Genomic DNA, 19,225 nt, shown 5'->3' with positions numbered 1-19,225 from the left:
GAGGAGAACAGGGCTCTGGAAATGCCACTGGTAGCCTAGTGCGTAGTGTAGGCACTTGTAGTTACTAGGCTGGGGGCGGGCGAGGGTGGCGCCGGAAATACCGGACCGTGCAGGCGTACGGCTCTTGAGCATTGAGCCTGCCAACCTTACCTGGTTGAAGCTCCCGGTCGCCCGCCCAGTGCGGGGAGGTGGAATAACCCGCACCGGGCTGTGTAGGCGAACCGGGGAAACCATGCGTAAGGCAGGCCATGGTATGCGCGGGCCCGAGGAGACGTACTGGTGGCCAGATATGTAGGGCGGCTTCATGACATCCGGCTCAAACTCATCTAGCCCTGCAGTGCGGAGGTGGAATAAACCCGCACCGGGCTTTGCACACGTACAGGAGACACTGTGCGCTCTACTGCGTAACACGGTGTCTGCCGTACTCTCGCTCTCCACGGTAAGTACAGGGAGTGGGCGCAGGTCTCCTACCTGACTTCGCCACTCTCCCTTCTAGCCCCCCCCAAGAAATTTTTGGGGTTTACTCACAGGCTTCCTACCGCGGTCGTCGGTCTGCCTCCATTCGCCGGTATCCTCCTCGCACTCGCGCAGAGAATCCCAGGCGGGGTCCGGACTCGCCCTGGGTCGATCGACCCCTGTCGATCTCCTCCCACGTAGTTAGCCCAGATCTTTTCCTGCTTCCGGCCTAGCTCCTCATATCGCCGCCCTCCTGCTTTTCGCTGCCTCCAGCTCAGCTTTGGGGCGGCGATATTTCTCTGGTTAGCCCAGGTCCTTTACCGTCCAATATTTTCCTCCCAAGTCCAGGAGTTCTTGTTGCTCTGTTGAGCATTCCTTGCCGCTTGTCTTAGCGTGGTGGGTGATCTCGTAAGGGCTGTCGCTCTCCTCATCCTCGGACGAGGAGAGGAGAGAAGGTCATCAGACCAAAATGCAGCATTCGGGAAATAAGCCATCTTTTTATTTAACACGCGGCAACACGAAACAAAACACTTTCAAATAAACAAAACAAGAAACGACGTTGACGAAACCTGAACATAAAATACATAACTAAACGTAAACTCACGGACAGGAAAAAGACGACATCAAAATAAACGAACAGCCAAACAGTCCCGTAGATGTAACATACATTCGACGACACAGGAGACATCACCCACAAACAAACAGTGAGAACACCCTAACCTAAATATGACTCTTAATTAGAGGAGAACGCAAAACACCTGCCTCTAATTAAGCCATACCAGGCAACCACAACCAACATAGAAACAGATAACATTAGGACTGCCCACCCAAAACACATGCCCTGACCTAAACACATAACAAAACAACATAAAACAGGTCAGGACCTTACAATTAGTTTCCTTTGGAACATTGTTGTGGCTTTCCTAAAGTACATATTTTGATAGTGTCAATAAAATGCCCCTGACTTATTTCTCTACATTGAAAGTTAAAAACAGGTATGGACCCGTGTTTTAATTTCATAGACATATAACTTTTTTATCGTGCTTTGTGAAAATGTATTTGATAAAAAACAACAATCCTAAGCCTTATGCAAGGGTCAGGCTACTTCCTTTACAGCCCTTATGTAAATCATTTAGACCAGTCAAGTACCACAAAGTAGGATTATTTGCATGTCCTTTGTTTGGATGGATGTGCAAGGTACTCTTGCTTAAAGCCACACTTTGTAATGGTGTGCATACATTAAAGAGTGGGTCACCAACAAAAACATAAACAATGAAGCAAAGGCATCCATTTAAATTTTTTACATGAAAATAGCACTTGATTTTTTTGAAGCACGTATGTAGCACTCAATGAATTACATTCTACATTAGACAACATGTTATCTGAACATGATTTTAAAGCTTTTTGTTATTTGATAAAGTACAATTTTTTTAGGATCCCAATTTGCCTCTGCAAAAGCATCAGCTACTCTTCCACATGAAATGTGAGATAACACAAAGGACAGAACATTATTAGTAAGGACTGAAATGTGTGTGTGTGTGTGCATATATATATATAATGTAACGCTCGTCTTTAGGTGGAAGAGAGGAGGACCAGGCGCAGCTTGGTGAATGTCATGATGTTGAATTTGAATGAATTATCCAACTAAACAGAACACTGACAAAATACAAAACGACGTGAACAGACCTGAACTTGAGAACATAAAACATGAACAGGAACACGAACAACGAAACGAAACAGTACCGTGTGGCGAACAGACACAGCAACAATCACCCACCAACAAACAGTGAGAACAGCCTACCTTATATGGTTCTCAATCAGAGGAAACGTTAAAACACTTGCCCCTGATTGAGAACCATATCAGGCTAATACAATGAACCCAACATAGAACACATAACATAGAATGCCCACCCAGCTCACGTCCTGACCAACTAAACAAGGCTAAACAAAGGAAATAAGGTCAGGAACGTGACAGTACCCCCCCCAAGGTGCGGACCCGGCCGCAAAACCTGAACCTTAGGGAGGGTCTGGTGGGCATCTGTCTGCTGGACGTGGCCCCCACCCCACCCCACCCACCATAATAATCCCCGCTTCCGTGGCCTCCTCATAATGGTGACCCTCCAAATTGAACCCCACTGGACTGAGGGGCAGCACCGGACTGAGGGCAGCACCGGACTGAGTGACGGCTCTGGCAGGTATGGCTGGTGACGGCCTACTGGCAGGTCAGGGCTGGCTGACGGCTCTATGGCGCAGTCAGGGTGGCTGACGCTCTGGCAGGTCGGGCTGGCTGACGGCTCTCGCAGGTCAGGGCTGGCTGACGGCTCTGGCAGGTCAGGGCTGGCTGACGGACTCTGGCAGGTCAGGGCTGGCTGACGGCTCTGGCAGGTGCAGGTGGCTGACGCTGCTGGCAGGTCAGGGCTGGCTGGCACCTGGCTCAATGCTCAATCTAGGCCGGCTGATACGAGGAGCTGGAATGTACGCGCACCGGGCTAGGCAACACGTACAGGAGACACCGTGCGTTTACCGCAATAACACGGTGTCTGCCGTATTTCGCTCTCCACGTAAGCTCGGGGAGTTGGCGCAGGTCTCCTACCTGACTTCGCCACACTCCTTGTAGCCCTCCCCCCCAATAATTTTTGGGGCTGACTCTCAGGCTTCCAGCCTCGCTTCCGTGCTGCCTCCTCATACCACCGCTCTCGGCTTTAGCTGCCTCCAGCTCTTCACGGGCGGCGATATTCTCCCGGTTGTGCCCGGGTCCCTTTCCGGTCCAGTATTTTTCCCATGTCCATTCCTCCTTGCGCTGCTCCTGCTGCCGCTGCCTGTTACCACGCTGCTTGTCCAGTTTTGGTGGGTGATTCTGTAACGCTCGTCTTTAGGTGAGAAGAGAGGAGGACAAAGGCGTAGCGTGGTGATGTTCATGATGTTGAATTTGAATGAATTATCCAAACAAACAGAACACTGACAAAATACACAAACGACGTGAACAGACCTGAACTTGAGAACCATAAAACATGAACGCACGAACAGGAACAAACGAAACGAAACAGTACCGTGTGGCGAACCAAACACAGACACAGCACATCACCCACACAACAACAGTGAGAACAGCCTTACCTTAAATATGGTCCAATCAGAGGAAACGTAAACACCTGCCCTCTGATTGAGAACTATATCAGGCAAACAATGACCCCAACATAGAAACACATAACATAGAATGCCCACCCAGCTCACGTCCTGACCAACTAAACAAGGCTAAACAAAGGAAATAAGGTCAGGAACGTGACATATAATCAATACAATAATATGAGATCTGTATGTAAAACATTTACATTTGACATTTTAGTCATTTAGCTGACACTGACTTAGTTAGTGATTCATCTTAAGATGGCTAGGTGAGAACCACATATCACAGTCGAATATACAACATACAAACATTCCATTCCAGCTAAACAATGGATATGTATGAATTAAAAATTGGAGAATAGTAATATTTTACACACACATGAAGGTACCCATAGGCAATCATTTCTGGTGGAGAAAAACGTGAGGAATTGGTGGCTATATAATTTTAGCAATAAACTGTTTTACTGTAATTTTACTGTAAACTGTAACATAATTCACCGCCACAGAGACATGATAGTCTGAYAGACGATTATGACATCCAAGCCTCATATGAGCCAATTCAATGAGGCTTGTATATTTCATCATCAGTCACAGCGACCCCTGAATTCACTGCACTGGTGTCAGAAGTGGGATATCGCTACAGTAGATGCATTCTTCAAAGGAAGTAGGTCATGTAGCGACCTAAGTATGACCCAGAGGGATCTTTCATGTCTGTTTTTAAAACTGAGTCATTAGAATTGTTTGATTATCTGAACACTAGGAATTATCATAAAAAATATCACCAACCTGAAAAGTGTTATATCTCTCGGCTCCTGTGCCTCATTGTAGAGCCTTGTCTTTCCCCCTGCTGTAGATGTTGCTCAGCATCTCTCCGCTGTTAACTGAATGGTATTGATGACGGTTGTGTTAACAGCTCTTTATCACTATGAAAGGCCATCATATCTGCTAAACATCCTTATCTTTGATGTACCTAAATGTTACAGTTTCCTCCCATCTAAATCTATTGTTTTTATTTTCACCAATGTTAATATTGTTCACTGGGACATTTTTAATACAATTTCCTGAAAAGTTTATTCCGTTATCCTGCTGAAAAAAACCTAACTGATTTGTTATTGCTTTGCAGATGGGGAAAGTCCTTACCTGTTCATTATGGGATTTTGGGGAATGCCATGGCCTACAGGAGACATCTTCTCTCTGAGTGGATACAGGCAGTAGGGTATGATACCAGCTCTCTCTTTTACTGTAATGGGTGTATAACAAATACAAAATTGTTTAGAATGTTAAATCAGATGTCATGTGTATCTGAAGATACAGCATTCAATTCATCCAGCAATTAGGCTAATCTTGTCACCTCAGATCACTCCCTGTTGGACTTCACCACCAAAGCAGGTGGTGACCGCAGCACRTTCCTGTTTGTCCTTGTGTGCTGTGCCAGTTTTTAGGATGCGTTCCCTGAGGAAGACAGTGTTGTTGGCCATTGTGGCATCAGTGGTGTTGGTGGTGGCCCTCCTCCATTCTTGGCCCACCAGGGCCTACACCACAGTGGATGTCCGCCAGAGACCAGGGCCTATAGTAGAGAGGCACCTGGAGGAGAGGCTCCCAGAACCGGACCAAAGATCTGCCAACATCCCCTATCGCCTGAAGGAGAGTGTTGCAAGGTCAGTTTGAAATAAGCCTTTGAAATAATTCCGATATTGTATTTCATTGTCATTTTCGTTGTCATTTAATTGATGGAGTCCTATTGTCCCTTTCATCTCTCTCCAGTCTGTTGGCACGTAACGGGTGCGTGTGTGAGGGTGAGAGTGGTGGGGTGAACCTGCCCTTTGCCCAGCTATTGTTCCCACGGGTGTCGGCACACCCCCTGCACACTGCTTTTGATGCCTCTGAGCTGGAGGAGATGAAAAGACGGAGGGCCAAGGAGTTCCAGGGCTTCCAGATGAGGTGAGAGCACAGGACTGTATACCAGCACAGAACTGAAAGGACATCCCATATATCATCTTAGTTATTCCTTACACTAGGGGAAGTTGCTGTGTCTGTCCTTTCATGTGATTCATTTCCAAGCTTGTACATTCTTAGGCTTAGGTTAAACTTGCTGTAGGTCTTTTGAAGGATATGATGTCAACATTACCCCATCTTTGAAACAAATAGCCTAATAGAGTTCATGAAGCTTCATTCTAGCTGTAATAGCTTTGAATAGTGATTATTAACCTGATGTGTATTTGTCCCCCTCCAGGTCTCAGACTCCTGTAGATATGCTCATTGTGGCCGAGGCCAACAATCCTCTGCAGTACCCAACACAGGGGGTGGAAGTACGGCCGCTCAAAACCATACTCATCCCAGGTCTGATTTATAACAGGGATTAGTTTAGTTTTACCTTGATATAAACGGGAAGGTCCCTTGATATTTAAAAACGTAATTGTCAAGGAAACCTGGTATAATATGGGAAGCACAGAAAGAGAAGTGTAGTTAGATGAAGCTACAAATTCAGGGAAAGACTGTCCTCTTACAACAATACATAAAACAAAAAAAACTCAAGCACAAGTAATCTCGATGCTTACAACAGTTTAATAGATCTTATTCACCAACGTATCGGTCTCCAATGACCTTCATCAGGGTATTCTTACAGGGAGGTAAAACTCATAGTCTTTTAAAGAGACAGACAGTAAGTGTTCCAACAATCTAACATGTACTATTATTACAACCGCTGACAACCTTTATTTCCACCATTACCATTATTACTACCTTGATAACCTGCTGCTCTGGAAGACTGTTTTAGAGCAGAGAATAGTGTTTTGTTGCACAMCAGAGAAAATGTTTACTCCAGCTGACAGTTGATGCGGTGTATTTGGATTGGATGAACATCCAGCAGCTTAATCAAATATGCCAGTAAATATATGTCATATGTTTTCAGGACTTGCCTTACAAGACCTTCCCAGAGAGCTGTACACAGTAAGTAGACTGATMATATTTGGTTTGAGTTATTATTTCCAGTACTATTTCATCTGTCTGGTCTTTGTCAAGTAAAAAACGGCATATTTCCTTATTGCTTTATCTTTGTTCCCTGTCTCCCTCTTAATTATTTTCTTTCTTAGGTCAACTTCACCTCCACCCTGGGAGTGTTAAATGTGGCAGCGGAGGTTGAGGGGGTAAAGGTCAAAGGTGACGGGGAGATGCACATGACCCTGATGAGCAGCCTGCTGCCCAACCTGAACCGGCAGTTACAGTTTGTCTCCTACACCAACACACTATTCCACCCTAGTACAGCAGACACAGGTGAGGCCAGACACACCTGACTTTCTGATGTACTACTACTTTCTGGGTTGTGTCCATTAACAAAGATCTACACCAAATACTGTCTGTAATATATTTGTGGTAATGAGGTTGAAAATACTCTCGCTATGTCTTTCAGTGCAGTTTGAGACCGAGGGACACCAAGCCATGTTCACCATCAAGATCCGCCATCGTGTAACTCCAAAACTCTACAACACAGGACCCAAAGGGGGTATGTGGAAAAATACAACTGTCGACTGCATCTCACAWTAGCACAACACTTACTAAAAAATAACCAAAATCACATCGGAGATCAACGTGTAATGTCAAAGACCCTAACTTTGTCTCTCTCTGTTCCCAATCTAGAATACAACATCAGTGCCCTTGTTACGATAGCAACCAAAACTTTCCTGCGCTATGACAAGCTCCAAGATCTCATCGACAGCGTGCGACRATACTATCCCACTGTCACCATAGTAATAGCTGATGACAGCGAAAACCCCAAGACTGTCTCTGGCCCCTACATCGAACATTACATCATGCCATTTGGAAAGGTWTTTTTTTTWWAMACTGCTGCCTCTTTTTAATGTATAGGAACCAGTGTACCTGTCRCGTATTGTTTTTGTCTAGCAATAACATTGTTTGCTTAAATAGTACTTGACTAAGATTTCCTTAGTTGTCCTATCGCTGCTTTGGCTTCCTCTGTCCCACATCCTGTTCTCTGCCACAACAACTAGGGCTGGTTTGCAGGACGGAACCTAGCTGTTTCCCAGGTGACCACTAAATATCTGCTGTGGGTGGATGATGACTTCATCTTCACGGCCAACACCAAGCTGGAGAAACTAGTGGACGTACTGGAGAAGACCACCCTGGATCTGGTGAGGGGCACAGGCCGTGCCATACTGTATTGCTGACCTGGGTTCAAATACTATTTGAAATATTTCAAATACTTTGAGCTTTTGTGTTAGCCTGCCTGAAGAGAGAAGGATTTGCCATTTTGAGACTTTTCAATTGGTTCCATTGCAACAGGWAAGCTCAATTAAGCACAGGTGAAATAATTTCAAATAGTGTTTGAACCCAGGTGTGTTGTATTGCTGCTAGGGATTTTAATATAGCATGGGACTGCAATCCCATCCTCCTTTGAGTTTTTTGGTGGTGACATAATTTGCTGACCCTTATGTAAAAAACACAAGAATTTCACATGAACACATGATCTCGTGTGATCTCATTTAATCACGTAACAACATGTGAAGTAACATGTGATAACATTAAACTACAGTCGTGGCCAAAAGTTTTGAGAATGACACAAATATAMATTTTCAGTCTGCTGCCTCAGTGTCTTTAGATATATTTGTCAGATGTTACTATGGAATACTGAAGTTTAATTACAAGCATTTTATAAGTGTCAAAGGCTTTTATTGACAATCACATGAAGATGCAAAGAGTCAATATTTGCAGTGTTGACCCTTCTTTTTCAAGATCTGTGCAATCTGCCCTGGCATGCTGTCAATTAACTGACTGATGGCAGCCCATTCTTGCATAATCAATGATTGGAGTTTGTCAGAATTTGTGGGTTTTTGTTTGTCCACACGCCTCTTGAGGATTGACCACAAGGTCTCAATGGGATTAAGGTCTGGGGAGATTCCTGGTCATGGACCAAAAATATATCGATGTTTTGTTCCCCGAGAGGGACTTTGCAATTAATTGCAATTCATCTGATCACTCTTCATAACATTCTGGAGTATATGCAAATTGCCATCATACAAACTGAGGCAGCAGACTTTGAAAATTAATATTTGTGTCATTCTCAAAACTTTTGGCCACGACTGTACACATGACAACATGTGAGCACATGTGAAAACCCAATCTCATGTGAAATAAATGTGACAACATGGGGAGGCAAAATAAAAAAAAWTKATACCATGACACTGTATTTTTACAACTAAATGAAGGTGTTAATGTGAAAGGACAGTATGATGCTGTATGTTGATTACTTGGGACTCAACCTCACTTGGGATTTGAACTCACAACCTCTTGGTTGCTAGCTACCTGAAGTTCTTGCTGCGCCACCAATTATATATCTATTTTTTCACCTTTATTTAACCAGGTAGGCAAGTTGAGAACAAGTTCTCATTTACAATTGCGACCTGGCCAAGATAAAGCAAAGCAGTTCGACACATACAACAGCACAGAGTTACACATGGAGTAAAACAAACATACAGTCAATAATACAGTAGAAAAATAAGTCTATATACAATGTGAGCAAATTAGGTGAGATAAGGGAAGTAAAGGAAAAAAAAAGGCCATGGTGGCGAAGTAAATACAATATAGCAAGTAAAACACTGGAATGGTAGATTTGTAGTGGAAGAATGTGCAAAGTAGAGAGAGAAATAATGGGGTGCAAAGGAGCAAAATAAATAAATAAATACAGTAGGGGGAGAGGTAATTGTTTGGGCTAAATTATAGATGGGCTATGTATTATGTGGATATAATGGAAAGTATTCAGACCCCTTGAATTTTTCCACATAAAAGGTATTAAATAAATAGAAAATCCTCAGCAAAGGAGAGATCCTTGATGAAAACCTGCTCCAGAGTGCTCAGGACCTCAGACTGGGGTGAAGGTTCACCTTCCAACCAGACAACGACCCTAAGCACTCATCCAAGACAACATAGGAGTGGCTTCGGGACAAGTCTCTGAATGTCCTCTGTTGGCCCAGCCAGAGCCAGGACTTGAACCCGATCGAATTTCTCTGGAGAGACGTGAAAATAGCTGAAAATAGCTGTGCAGCAATGCTCCCCATCCAAACTCCCCAAATACAGGTGTGCCAAGCGTCATACAAAAGAAGACTCGATGCTGTAATCACTGCCAAAGGCACTTCAACAAAGTACTGAGTAAAGAGTCTGAATACTTATGTAAATGTGATATTTCAGTTTTTTTATTTGTAATAAATTTGCTAAGATCAAAAAAAAAAGAAGCATTTGCTTTGACATTATGGGGTATTGTGTGTAGATTGATTAGGGGGGGGGGGAACTATTTAATCAATTTTAGAAATAAGGCTGTATAAGGCTTTTCCACAAAATGTGGAAAAAGTCAAGGGGTCTGAATAGTTTCCGAAGGCACTGTATATTTATTGCTAGAATACACTTCTGCACTTTTCCCAAAGTTGCAGTAAAAACAAAGTAAATGTATACGAAAACATGGTGTTATTTATATAAAATTATAGTATGCTGCTGTATTCTGATTCCATTTACTGTAAAGTATTGTATAATTTTGTACCGTGACCACAACTGGGACTTGTCATGTTACAGTGCAGCTACACTGCCAGATCTGTCAGCATGAAAGAGTTATAGGCCACAGACTTATTGGCAAGAATGCATTTCTGCACTTTGCTTAAAGCCTCCCAGAATCAAGTAAATAATTGTCCAATTATCACAGCCAACGTAACAGTAACGTAAAACTAGCAGTGCTCAAGGACACTTTACATTGTAGAGCATACATTCATTCTTTGGGGATTAAACATATTGGGTGGGAGTGCRTCAATGTTTCTGCAGTGCCACCAGGTTCATGCATGTTATGGTTAGAGTACACTAGTGTTTTCTGAGATACAAAAAGGTCAGAGATGCACTTCACAGGTACACATGTGCAGTTCGATACCTTGTAGGTATAATGGGACATTTTTTGACCTAATATTCTGAATATAAAGTACGATCATCACTGCGCTTTAAATTATAGGTGGGGGTAATGTACTGGAGGGGTGCATTAGAATATTTTTCGGGCATGGTCAAATATATGCGTTTGTGCGAACTGTCAGTTATTCTCAGTTCTGACTATTGTCTCCATTGATTACATGTATTTATTTCTTCAATTTGAGGGTTTTCTGTCTAGCTGTATTATGTTGGTGGTGCATATTAGTCTGCTTTTAATGTTACACCTGAATCACTATGATAAATAATACTTTTTCTTGAGTTTATTATTAACAAAGCTGAGATGTACTTTATAGTCCAAACGGTAGGAATATAGATGAAATCAGTTACTGACACAGACGTGGTGGTGTAACAGGATGACCGGCATMCTGTTAACCAAGAGGTTGTGAGTTCAAATCCCTAATATGGACATGTTGAATAATAATTACTGTATAAAATGAACACACACAATGTAGTTGTGTGTTAAAATCACTGTGTGTGAGTGTATCATAATGAAAATTTGAATCCACAAGTGAATCTTCATGTGAAGTGTTCCAAAAACTGGAGAGGAAGAAAATCCAATGCTACAGAAGCCCAAATATCGGACACCCAATTAAGGCTGAATGAAGGGGGTTTTGTTTGGATGTATACAGGCATATTCTTGCTTTGTAGCACATGCACACCACAGCAATATTATGCATGCACAAAAGTATAAAGTAAACACAGAAGCCCAAAAATCGGACACCCACTTAAGGCTGAATGAAGGGGGTTTTGTTTGGAGCCCGAATCCAACTCCGAGACCTTACTATGGGCTGGGGGAATAGAATAGACCTCTTGTGTGCCATAGACTGGGACTCCAGCTCTTAAGAGGGAAGTCTATGGGTTACACATGTCAGCAGCTGGTCTGGTGTACACTTTTAATKAGTTCTTTCTTCGGCCCACAAAAGCACAGCCAGAAAAACAGAGGCAGATATTTCTCAGTTTTCTGGTTCTTATTTTAATTTTGTTTGTTGTGTACTTTGGAATTAAGTGATCCAACGGGTCCAAAGGTTTCCATCGGTTTCCTTGTATATCAAATCACTACAGCATGCACTCAATATCAATTTCAGACAATTGAAAGTATCCCTAATGTTTGTTTATGCATTGTACACACTACACAGTATTTGTGAAAATCTGGTGTGTGTGTCAGGATCAGTTAATGCATTGTGTGTGTGTGTGTGTGTGTGTGTGTGTGTGTGTGTGTGTGTGTTAGGTGGGTGGTGCAGTGCGGGAGGCTACAGGCTACACTGCCACCTACAGGCAGACCATCTCCATTGAGCCAGGGGAGGAGGAGGAGGGCGACTGTCTGCACATGCGGAGGGCCTTCCACCACATCATACAGGGCTTCCCAAACTGTGTGGTCACTGACGGGGTCATCAACTTCTTCCTGGCCCGCACAGACAAGGTCCAGCAGGTGGGCTTCGACCCCCGCCTGGCCAGAGTGGCCCACCTGGGTGAGTATGGCCCCAGAGCACAGCACCACACAGGGTGTACCTGTCCATAACATCAGCTGCACCTGTGGTTAAATTGAGCTTCCTGGAGCTGGGCTCCTGCACCTTATTGGTCCAAAGAGGAGTAGGATAGAAAGCAGGACAAAAGTACTAACCCCAGCCCTAATCCTAGCTTCATGTCTACGACCTGGTTCAACCCTAGCCATAACCTTAACACTAATCCTGACATAACCCTAACCTTGTGTTCAACACTGGTTCAACCCTCATCCTAACCCCTCCAAATAGTGCTCCTCCACCTCTGAATTCCCAATTTAACCTCTGAGCTGCACCATCTACATTTGGAAGAAGGTCATATAAGTAACAGTACTTCAAAACCAAATGGAAGAGAACATTTGGATACTTGGGCACAAAACCACAAAACCCCTTTTTGCAGTCTTAATAGTAATGAACAGTTATCCAAAAGGTTGAGGAGGGAACAAGATTGCTTCTTCTCATGTTGGTGAGTTGCATTTGTTCATATAAATTGTGTGATACCTGAAGTGCCCTCAGCATAAAAACAAACCTCTTTCCTTTTGCTCTGACCCATTGGTTCTTTTCACAGAGTTTTTCATCGATGGCCTTGGCTCACTTCACGTGGGATCCTGTGATGATGTCATCGTCAATCACGCCACCAAGATCAAGCTTCCCTGGGTCAGCCAATCAGAGAGTGACAAGACTTACGCCAAGTTCCGCTACCCACCAGCATCCTCGGACGCCACACACACCAAAAACGGCCTCCTCTATTTTAAGAACCACTTCCAGTGTTTGACTCACAATTAAATGTCATGTTTTTTACCTGTAGCTTCTCCTCTCGTTCAAGATTCCTGCTCTTCCTGAGTTGCCAAAGAAGCCCTCGCCCGATGTGTCCCATCAGATAAGATTTTAGACAACCACATTACATGCTTCCCCTTAAAAACAGCCTTGCTTGTTTCACTCTAGAGGGATTGTCATCCAAACAGAGCAAAGCTGTCATTTCTCTTAACTTTGCTCTTCACTTGTGTACTCTTGATTATAAACTCAAGGTAGAGAGAATTTTAAGGCATTTACAGTGCATTCGGAAAGTATTCAGCCCCTTTGACATTTTCCATATTTTGTTACGTTACAGCCGTATTCTAAAATGTATTAAATTGTTTTTCCCCCCTCATCAATCTACTCACAAAACCCCATATTGGGGCGGCAGGTAGCCTAGTGGTTAGAGCGTTGGGCCAGTAACCGAAAGGTTGCTAGATTGAATTCCCGAGCTGACAAGGTAAAAATCTGTCATTCTGAACAAGGCAGTTAACCCACTGTTCCTAGGCCATCATTGTAAATAATATTTTGTTTTTAACTGACTTGCCTAGTAAAATAAATATTGACATAGCAAAAACAGGTTTTTAGAAATGTTTGCAAATGTATTAAAAATACAAAACTGAAATATCACATTTACATATGTATTCAGACCCTTTACTCAGTACTTTGTTGAAGTACCTTTGGCAGCAATTACAGCCTCTAGTCTTCTTGGGTATGCTACAAGCTTGGCACACCTGTATTTGGGGAGTTTCTCCCATTCTTCTCTGCAGATCCTCTCAAGCTCTGTCAGGCTGGATGGGGAGTGTCGCCTCACAGCTATTTTCAGGTCTCTCCAAAGATGTTCGATCGGGTTCAAGTCCGGGCTCTGGCGGGGCCCCTCAAGGACATTCAGAGACTTGTCCCGAAGCCACTCCTGAGTTGTTTTGGCAGTGTGCTTAGGGTTGTTGTCTTGTTGGAAGGTGAAACTTCGACCCAGTCTAAGGTCCTGAGCGCTCTGGAGCAGGTTTTCATCAAGGATCTCTATTGTACTTTGCTCTGTTCATTTTTCCCTTGATCCTGACTAGTCTCCCAGTCCCTGCTGCTGAAAAACATCCCCACAGCATGATGCTGCCACCACCATCCTTCACCGTAGGAATGGTGCCAGGTTTCCTCCAGAAGTCACGCTTGGCATTCAGGCCAAAGAGTTTAATCTTGGTTTCATCAGACCAGAGAATCTTATCTATTCCTTTAGGTGCCTTTTGGCAAACTCCAAGCGAGCTGTCATGTGCCTTTTACTGAAGCGTGGCTTCCGTTTGGCCATAAAGGCCTGACTGGTGGAGTGCTGCAGAGATGGTTGTCCTTCTAGAAGGTTCTCCCATCTCCACAGAGGAAATCTGGAGCTCTGTCTAAGTGACCATCTGGTTCTTGGTCACCTCTCTGACCAAGGCCCTTCTCCCCCTAATTGCTCAGTTTGGCCGGGCAGCCAGCTCTAGGAAGATTCTTGGTGGTTCCAAGCTTCTTCCATTTAAGAATGATGGATCCCACTGTGTTCTTGGGGACCTTCAATGGTGCATAAATTTAGTACCCTTCCCAGATCTGTGCCTCGACCCCATCCTGTCTCGAAGCTCTATGGACAATTCCTACAACCTCATGGCTTGGTTTTTGCTCTGAGATGCACTGTCAACTGTGGGAACTTATATAGACAGGTGTGTGCCTTTCCAAATCATGTCCAATCAACTGAATTTAATCAATGGAAACAGGATGCACCTGTGCTCAATTTGAGTCTCATAGCAAAGGGTCTGAATACTCATGTAAATAAACTATTTCTGTTTTGTTTTTTTATATATAAATTTGCAAACATTTCTGAAACCTGTTTTCGCTTTGTCATTATGGGGTAATGTGTGTAGATTGAGGGGAAAAACTAATTTAATACATTTTAGAATAAGGCTGTAACGTAACAAGATGTGGAAAACGTCAAGGAGTCTGAATAGTTTCCGAATGCAGTGTATGTGCGTTTTGTGCCTCAAATCTTATCTGACGCCTTGCCACTGAGTCCTTTTGTTAAAGAGACAGAGAACAAAAAGATGCTGAATTCTTATCGATGGCACAATTGGTTGACTTTTAGGAAAAGGAAGAAGTAGCATTAGCCGCTTGCTAAGAGATCAGAGATGTGTGTAGTCTGTCATTCCCTTTTTACTATACAGTTTGAGCTGGACTGAGCTCTATGGGTCAGCCAAATGGGGACTTAGGATACTGAGGATGGGATTGACAGTCAGCAGAGAGGACACTTCTTAGCATGTGAGAATCTCTCAGACACAGCACATGGAAGATGAACACATTCAAGACTCTAAATGTGTGGTTAATTCACCCTGGTTGGTTGTGCCAAAGGGTTTCCAGGTGGTTTGAGGTTGAATTATATATTTTGTTTGATTTGTTTTCCTGCCCTTTACCAGTGGTGTAAAGTACTTAAGTAAAAATACTTTAAAGTACTACTTAAGTAGTTTTTGGGGGGTATTTGTACTTTACTGTTTATATTTTTGGCAACTTTTACTTTTACTTCACTACATTCATAAGGAAAATAATTATGTACTTTTCACTCCATACATTTTCCCTGACAACCAAAAGTACTTGCATTTTAATGCTTAGCAGTACAGGAAAATGGTCCAATTCACACATTAATCAAGAGAACATCCCTGGTCATCCCTGCTGCCTCTTATCTGGCGGACTCATGAATCACAAATGCTTCATTTGTAAATTATGTCTGAGTGTTGGAGTGTGCTTCTGGCTATCCGTTAAAAAAAAGGGAAAAAAAGAAAATTGTGCCATCTGGTTTGCTTAATATAAATTATTTATACTTTTACTTTTGATACTTAAGTATATTTTTAAGGATCAAAAGTAAAAGTTTTCGACCACTGTCCCTTACCCAGAACCCTCTGTGTCACTGTCACCCCTGACTGGCCCATGCTTGAGGAGAATGATGCTCATCCATCTGATCTGGGATCTAACCTCGGAACAATATCCCTATTTCTCCTGGTCTGCTGCAATATGTCTATCTGGGGTCTATCCCACTCTGTTTTCTACTCCAAGCATCATAAAAAGGAACGCTTCTGTCCATGCATGCCTTTTAATGGGAGTTGAGATTGATTGCATTGTTACAGTGCCTTCAGAAAGTATTCATATCCCTTGACTTATTCCACATTTTGTTACAGCCTGAATTCAACATGGATTAAATCTTTTTTTCTCACCCATCTACAGTACACACAATACCCCGTAATGACAAAGTGAAAAGATTTTTTTAGACATTTTCACTAATTTATTGAAAATGAAATACAGAAAATATCTAATTTACATAAATATTCACACTCCTGAGTCAGTAGTTTGTAGAAGCACCTTTGGCAGCAATTACAGCTGTGAGTTTTTCTGGGTATGTCTCTAAGAGCTTTCCACACTTGGATTGTGCAAAATGTACCCATTATTCTTTTCAAAATACTTCAAGCTCTGTCAAATTGGTTGTTGATCATTGCTAGACAACAATTTTAAGGTCTTGCCATAGATTTTCAAGTAGATTTAAGTGAAAACTGTAACTTGGCCACATTCACTGTCTTCTTGGTAAGCAACTCCAGTGTAGATTTGGTGTTGTGTTTTAGGTTATTGTCCTGCTGAAAGATGAATTTATCTCCCAGTATCTGGTGGAAAGCAGACTGAACCAGGTTTTTCTCTAGGATTTAGCCTGTGCTTAGCCCCATTCTGTTAATTTTTTTATCCTGAAAAACTCCACAGTCCTTAACGATTACAAGCATACCCATAACATGATGCAACCACCACTATGCTTGAAAATATGGAGAGTGGTACTCAGTAATKTTTTGTATTGTTTTAAAAACAAAAAGTGCTTTGTCACATTTTTTGCAGTATTACTTTAGTGCTTTGTTGCAAACAGGATGCATGTTTTGGGAAAAAAATGTATTCTGTTCAGGCTTCCTTCTTTTCACTCTGTCAATTGGGTTAGTCTTGTGGAGTAACTACAATGTTGCTGATCCATCCTCAGTTTTCTCCTATCACCCGCCATTAAACTCTGTAACTGTTTTAAAATCACCATTGGCCTCTTGGTGAAATCCCTGAGCGGTTTCCTTCCTCTCTGGCAACTGAGTTAGGAAGGACGCCTGTATCTTTGTAGTGACTGGTTGTATTGATACACCATCCAAAGTGTCATTAATAACTTCACCTTGCTCAAAAGGATATTCAATGTCTTTATTTTATTTTATTTAGTGCACAGAGAGGAGGTAGTCATTCAAAAATCATGTTAAACACTATTATGGCATACAGAGTCCATGAAACTTATGTGACTTGTTAAGCAAATGTTTACTCCTGAACTTACGTAGGCTTGCTATAACAAAGGGGTTAAATACTTATTGACTCCAGACATTTAATCTTTTCATTTTTAATTAGTTAGTACAAATTTATGCAAACACAACTGCATTTTGACGTTATGGGGTTGTGTGTGTGTGTGTGAGCCATTTTATCTTCAGGCTGTAACACAACAAAATGTCTAAATACTTTCTGAAGGCACTGTATATGCTGCCTTGAACAGAAGGGTTGGTTTGACCAAAGTGCTCATTTCTATATGGAAATAAACACACATTGAAAGAGTAATGGTAAGAATGACACCGTTTGAGTTTAGAGACTCAGTAAGGTACAGTAGAAACACTGTACGAATGAGTATAACGCAGAAAAAAATGTTTGGAGAGACAATGTTAGGATGACACACAGTGTGATGATATGAATGATAAAGAAATGGTCACAGTCACACCGAAGTACCAAGGCAGCAAAACATTTTATATTGACAGTTCTTCTACCAAGGGTTGTATCTGTGGTGTGGCCATGCCCATGCCGACAGCAGGATTACATGATGTTATTTTGTACCATGACCACAAGATGGCCCCCTTGCATCGGAATATTGTTTCTTAAAATCAAACAAAATCATTTCTGTGGACAGTCATTTGTTATGAACTACCACTGCCAGAAATAGATTAGATAACTTTTTATTTTGTCCTTTTTGAATAGAGGAATATTTTAACAGAACATTTTGTGTGATATGTCTGCTTTAGATTTTTCTCCCCTGAAAGTGGATGTTTAACACTCAGTGATATCTGAATTCAGTCCAACTCTGATTGCAGTAGCCTATGTAGGCAGTAGGTCCTCTTCCATGAGTAATGTCTGTGACTAATACCAGATAGACTCCCCAAGCAGATGCTTCCAGTTTTCAATATGAGAAGTGTTCTGCATGTGTGTGGGGGCAGTAGTTCGTAAAAAAAGACACTGCGTAATGTAGGGTTTGATTGAATTCAACTCTCTGACTTAAATTAGTTGAAGGGATTTGGACAGTGATTTCCATTGTTCAACTGAGGATGTTGGTTAAATTTTTTTCTGCCTGCTTCTCCCTAGAACCACTGGTCGGAATATTCCAATCTGACAGCTATAATTACAACAACCTGCTGCATTATAACTCTATTTTCATTTAAACATGATTGTAAAGTCTGATAAAAGATACCGTTGATGCATGGTACTGTGTTGATTTCATCCAACATTTCGTAGAGTGTTCTGGTGTATAGAAAAAGGAAGCTTCTGAGTTAGAGAAAATCAACTTTAAAAATGTATCCATCCATAAACATTTCAACATCCTGTACACCTATGTTAGTATGAATGACATGGCATGGGGTGTTCTACTTAGGTCTGGATTTACCACTTTCTCACCATCTTCTGAGCAGAAGAAAGAAGAAAACTCAAGTCATTCACCAGATTTTCTTATAATAATTTTAGGAAAGAAATACACACACATCAGACATAACACAGGCCTTTCCACCTGTAGTGTTCCCTTGTATGTCTCCCTCTCTTCTTTTACCTTCTCATTTGAAGATCAAACTGCAAGAAGGTAAATAATTCCACATCTTTGATCTGGGAGAACACAAGTGAGAGTTCATTTCCATTTTTGATTTCTGTTTCTCTAATTCTGTCTATTCTAATCTAGAAGGATTTGATGCTCCAGCCTCTGGATCTACCTTGGTGTGCAAATCAGCTGGAATCAGTTAAAAGAGAAACATGTTGCTTCTGTGGCTGTGGTGGACAAGAGAGAGTACAGTACAGATGCTCTAAAGTTCATTAAGTATTTAGACCACTGATTCATTAGCCAGCAATTCATGTTATATATCACATGCAATAAGTTGTGGAAGGAAAAACAACGTGTCTGTAGTTTCTGCCCCTGCCTAAGACGAGGAGACTGAATGACATATCTATGAAATATGTGTGCACATGGAATACATGAATATATTGATATGTGGATAGGTGAAATATTATACTTAACACTTTGTCATTACTGATGTGTAAATACTGGGTTGTGC

At 42.2% G+C, this 19,225-nt stretch overlaps 1 protein-coding gene across 1 annotated transcript in view; it reads left to right on the top strand.

The window, feature by feature from the left end:
* LOC111966771 (beta-1,4 N-acetylgalactosaminyltransferase 1-like) overlaps window positions 1–18,393 on the top strand; it is a 29,847-nt gene extending 11,454 nt beyond the window's left edge. Inside the window, exons 2-12 of the mRNA XM_023991691.2 lie at window positions 4,703–4,795; window positions 5,015–5,237; window positions 5,344–5,520; window positions 5,813–5,919; window positions 6,491–6,528; window positions 6,672–6,852; window positions 6,989–7,081; window positions 7,216–7,403; window positions 7,587–7,727; window positions 11,786–12,026; window positions 12,625–18,393. Of these exons, the coding sequence (XP_023847459.1) occupies window positions 5,023–5,237; window positions 5,344–5,520; window positions 5,813–5,919; window positions 6,491–6,528; window positions 6,672–6,852; window positions 6,989–7,081; window positions 7,216–7,403; window positions 7,587–7,727; window positions 11,786–12,026; window positions 12,625–12,842 (1,599 nt within the window). The 5' untranslated portion in view covers window positions 4,703–4,795; window positions 5,015–5,022 and the 3' untranslated portion in view covers window positions 12,843–18,393. The remainder of the gene's footprint in view (window positions 1–4,702; window positions 4,796–5,014; window positions 5,238–5,343; window positions 5,521–5,812; window positions 5,920–6,490; window positions 6,529–6,671; window positions 6,853–6,988; window positions 7,082–7,215; window positions 7,404–7,586; window positions 7,728–11,785; window positions 12,027–12,624) is intronic.
* Window positions 18,394–19,225: the final 832 nt, after the last annotated feature.

This window comes from Salvelinus sp. IW2-2015, linkage group LG1 (assembly GCF_002910315.2).
Source record: "Salvelinus sp. IW2-2015 linkage group LG1, ASM291031v2, whole genome shotgun sequence".
Classification (NCBI taxonomy): Eukaryota; Metazoa; Chordata; class Actinopteri; order Salmoniformes; family Salmonidae; genus Salvelinus; species Salvelinus sp. IW2-2015.
This window is presented reverse-complemented; position numbering and strand designations above follow the sequence as displayed.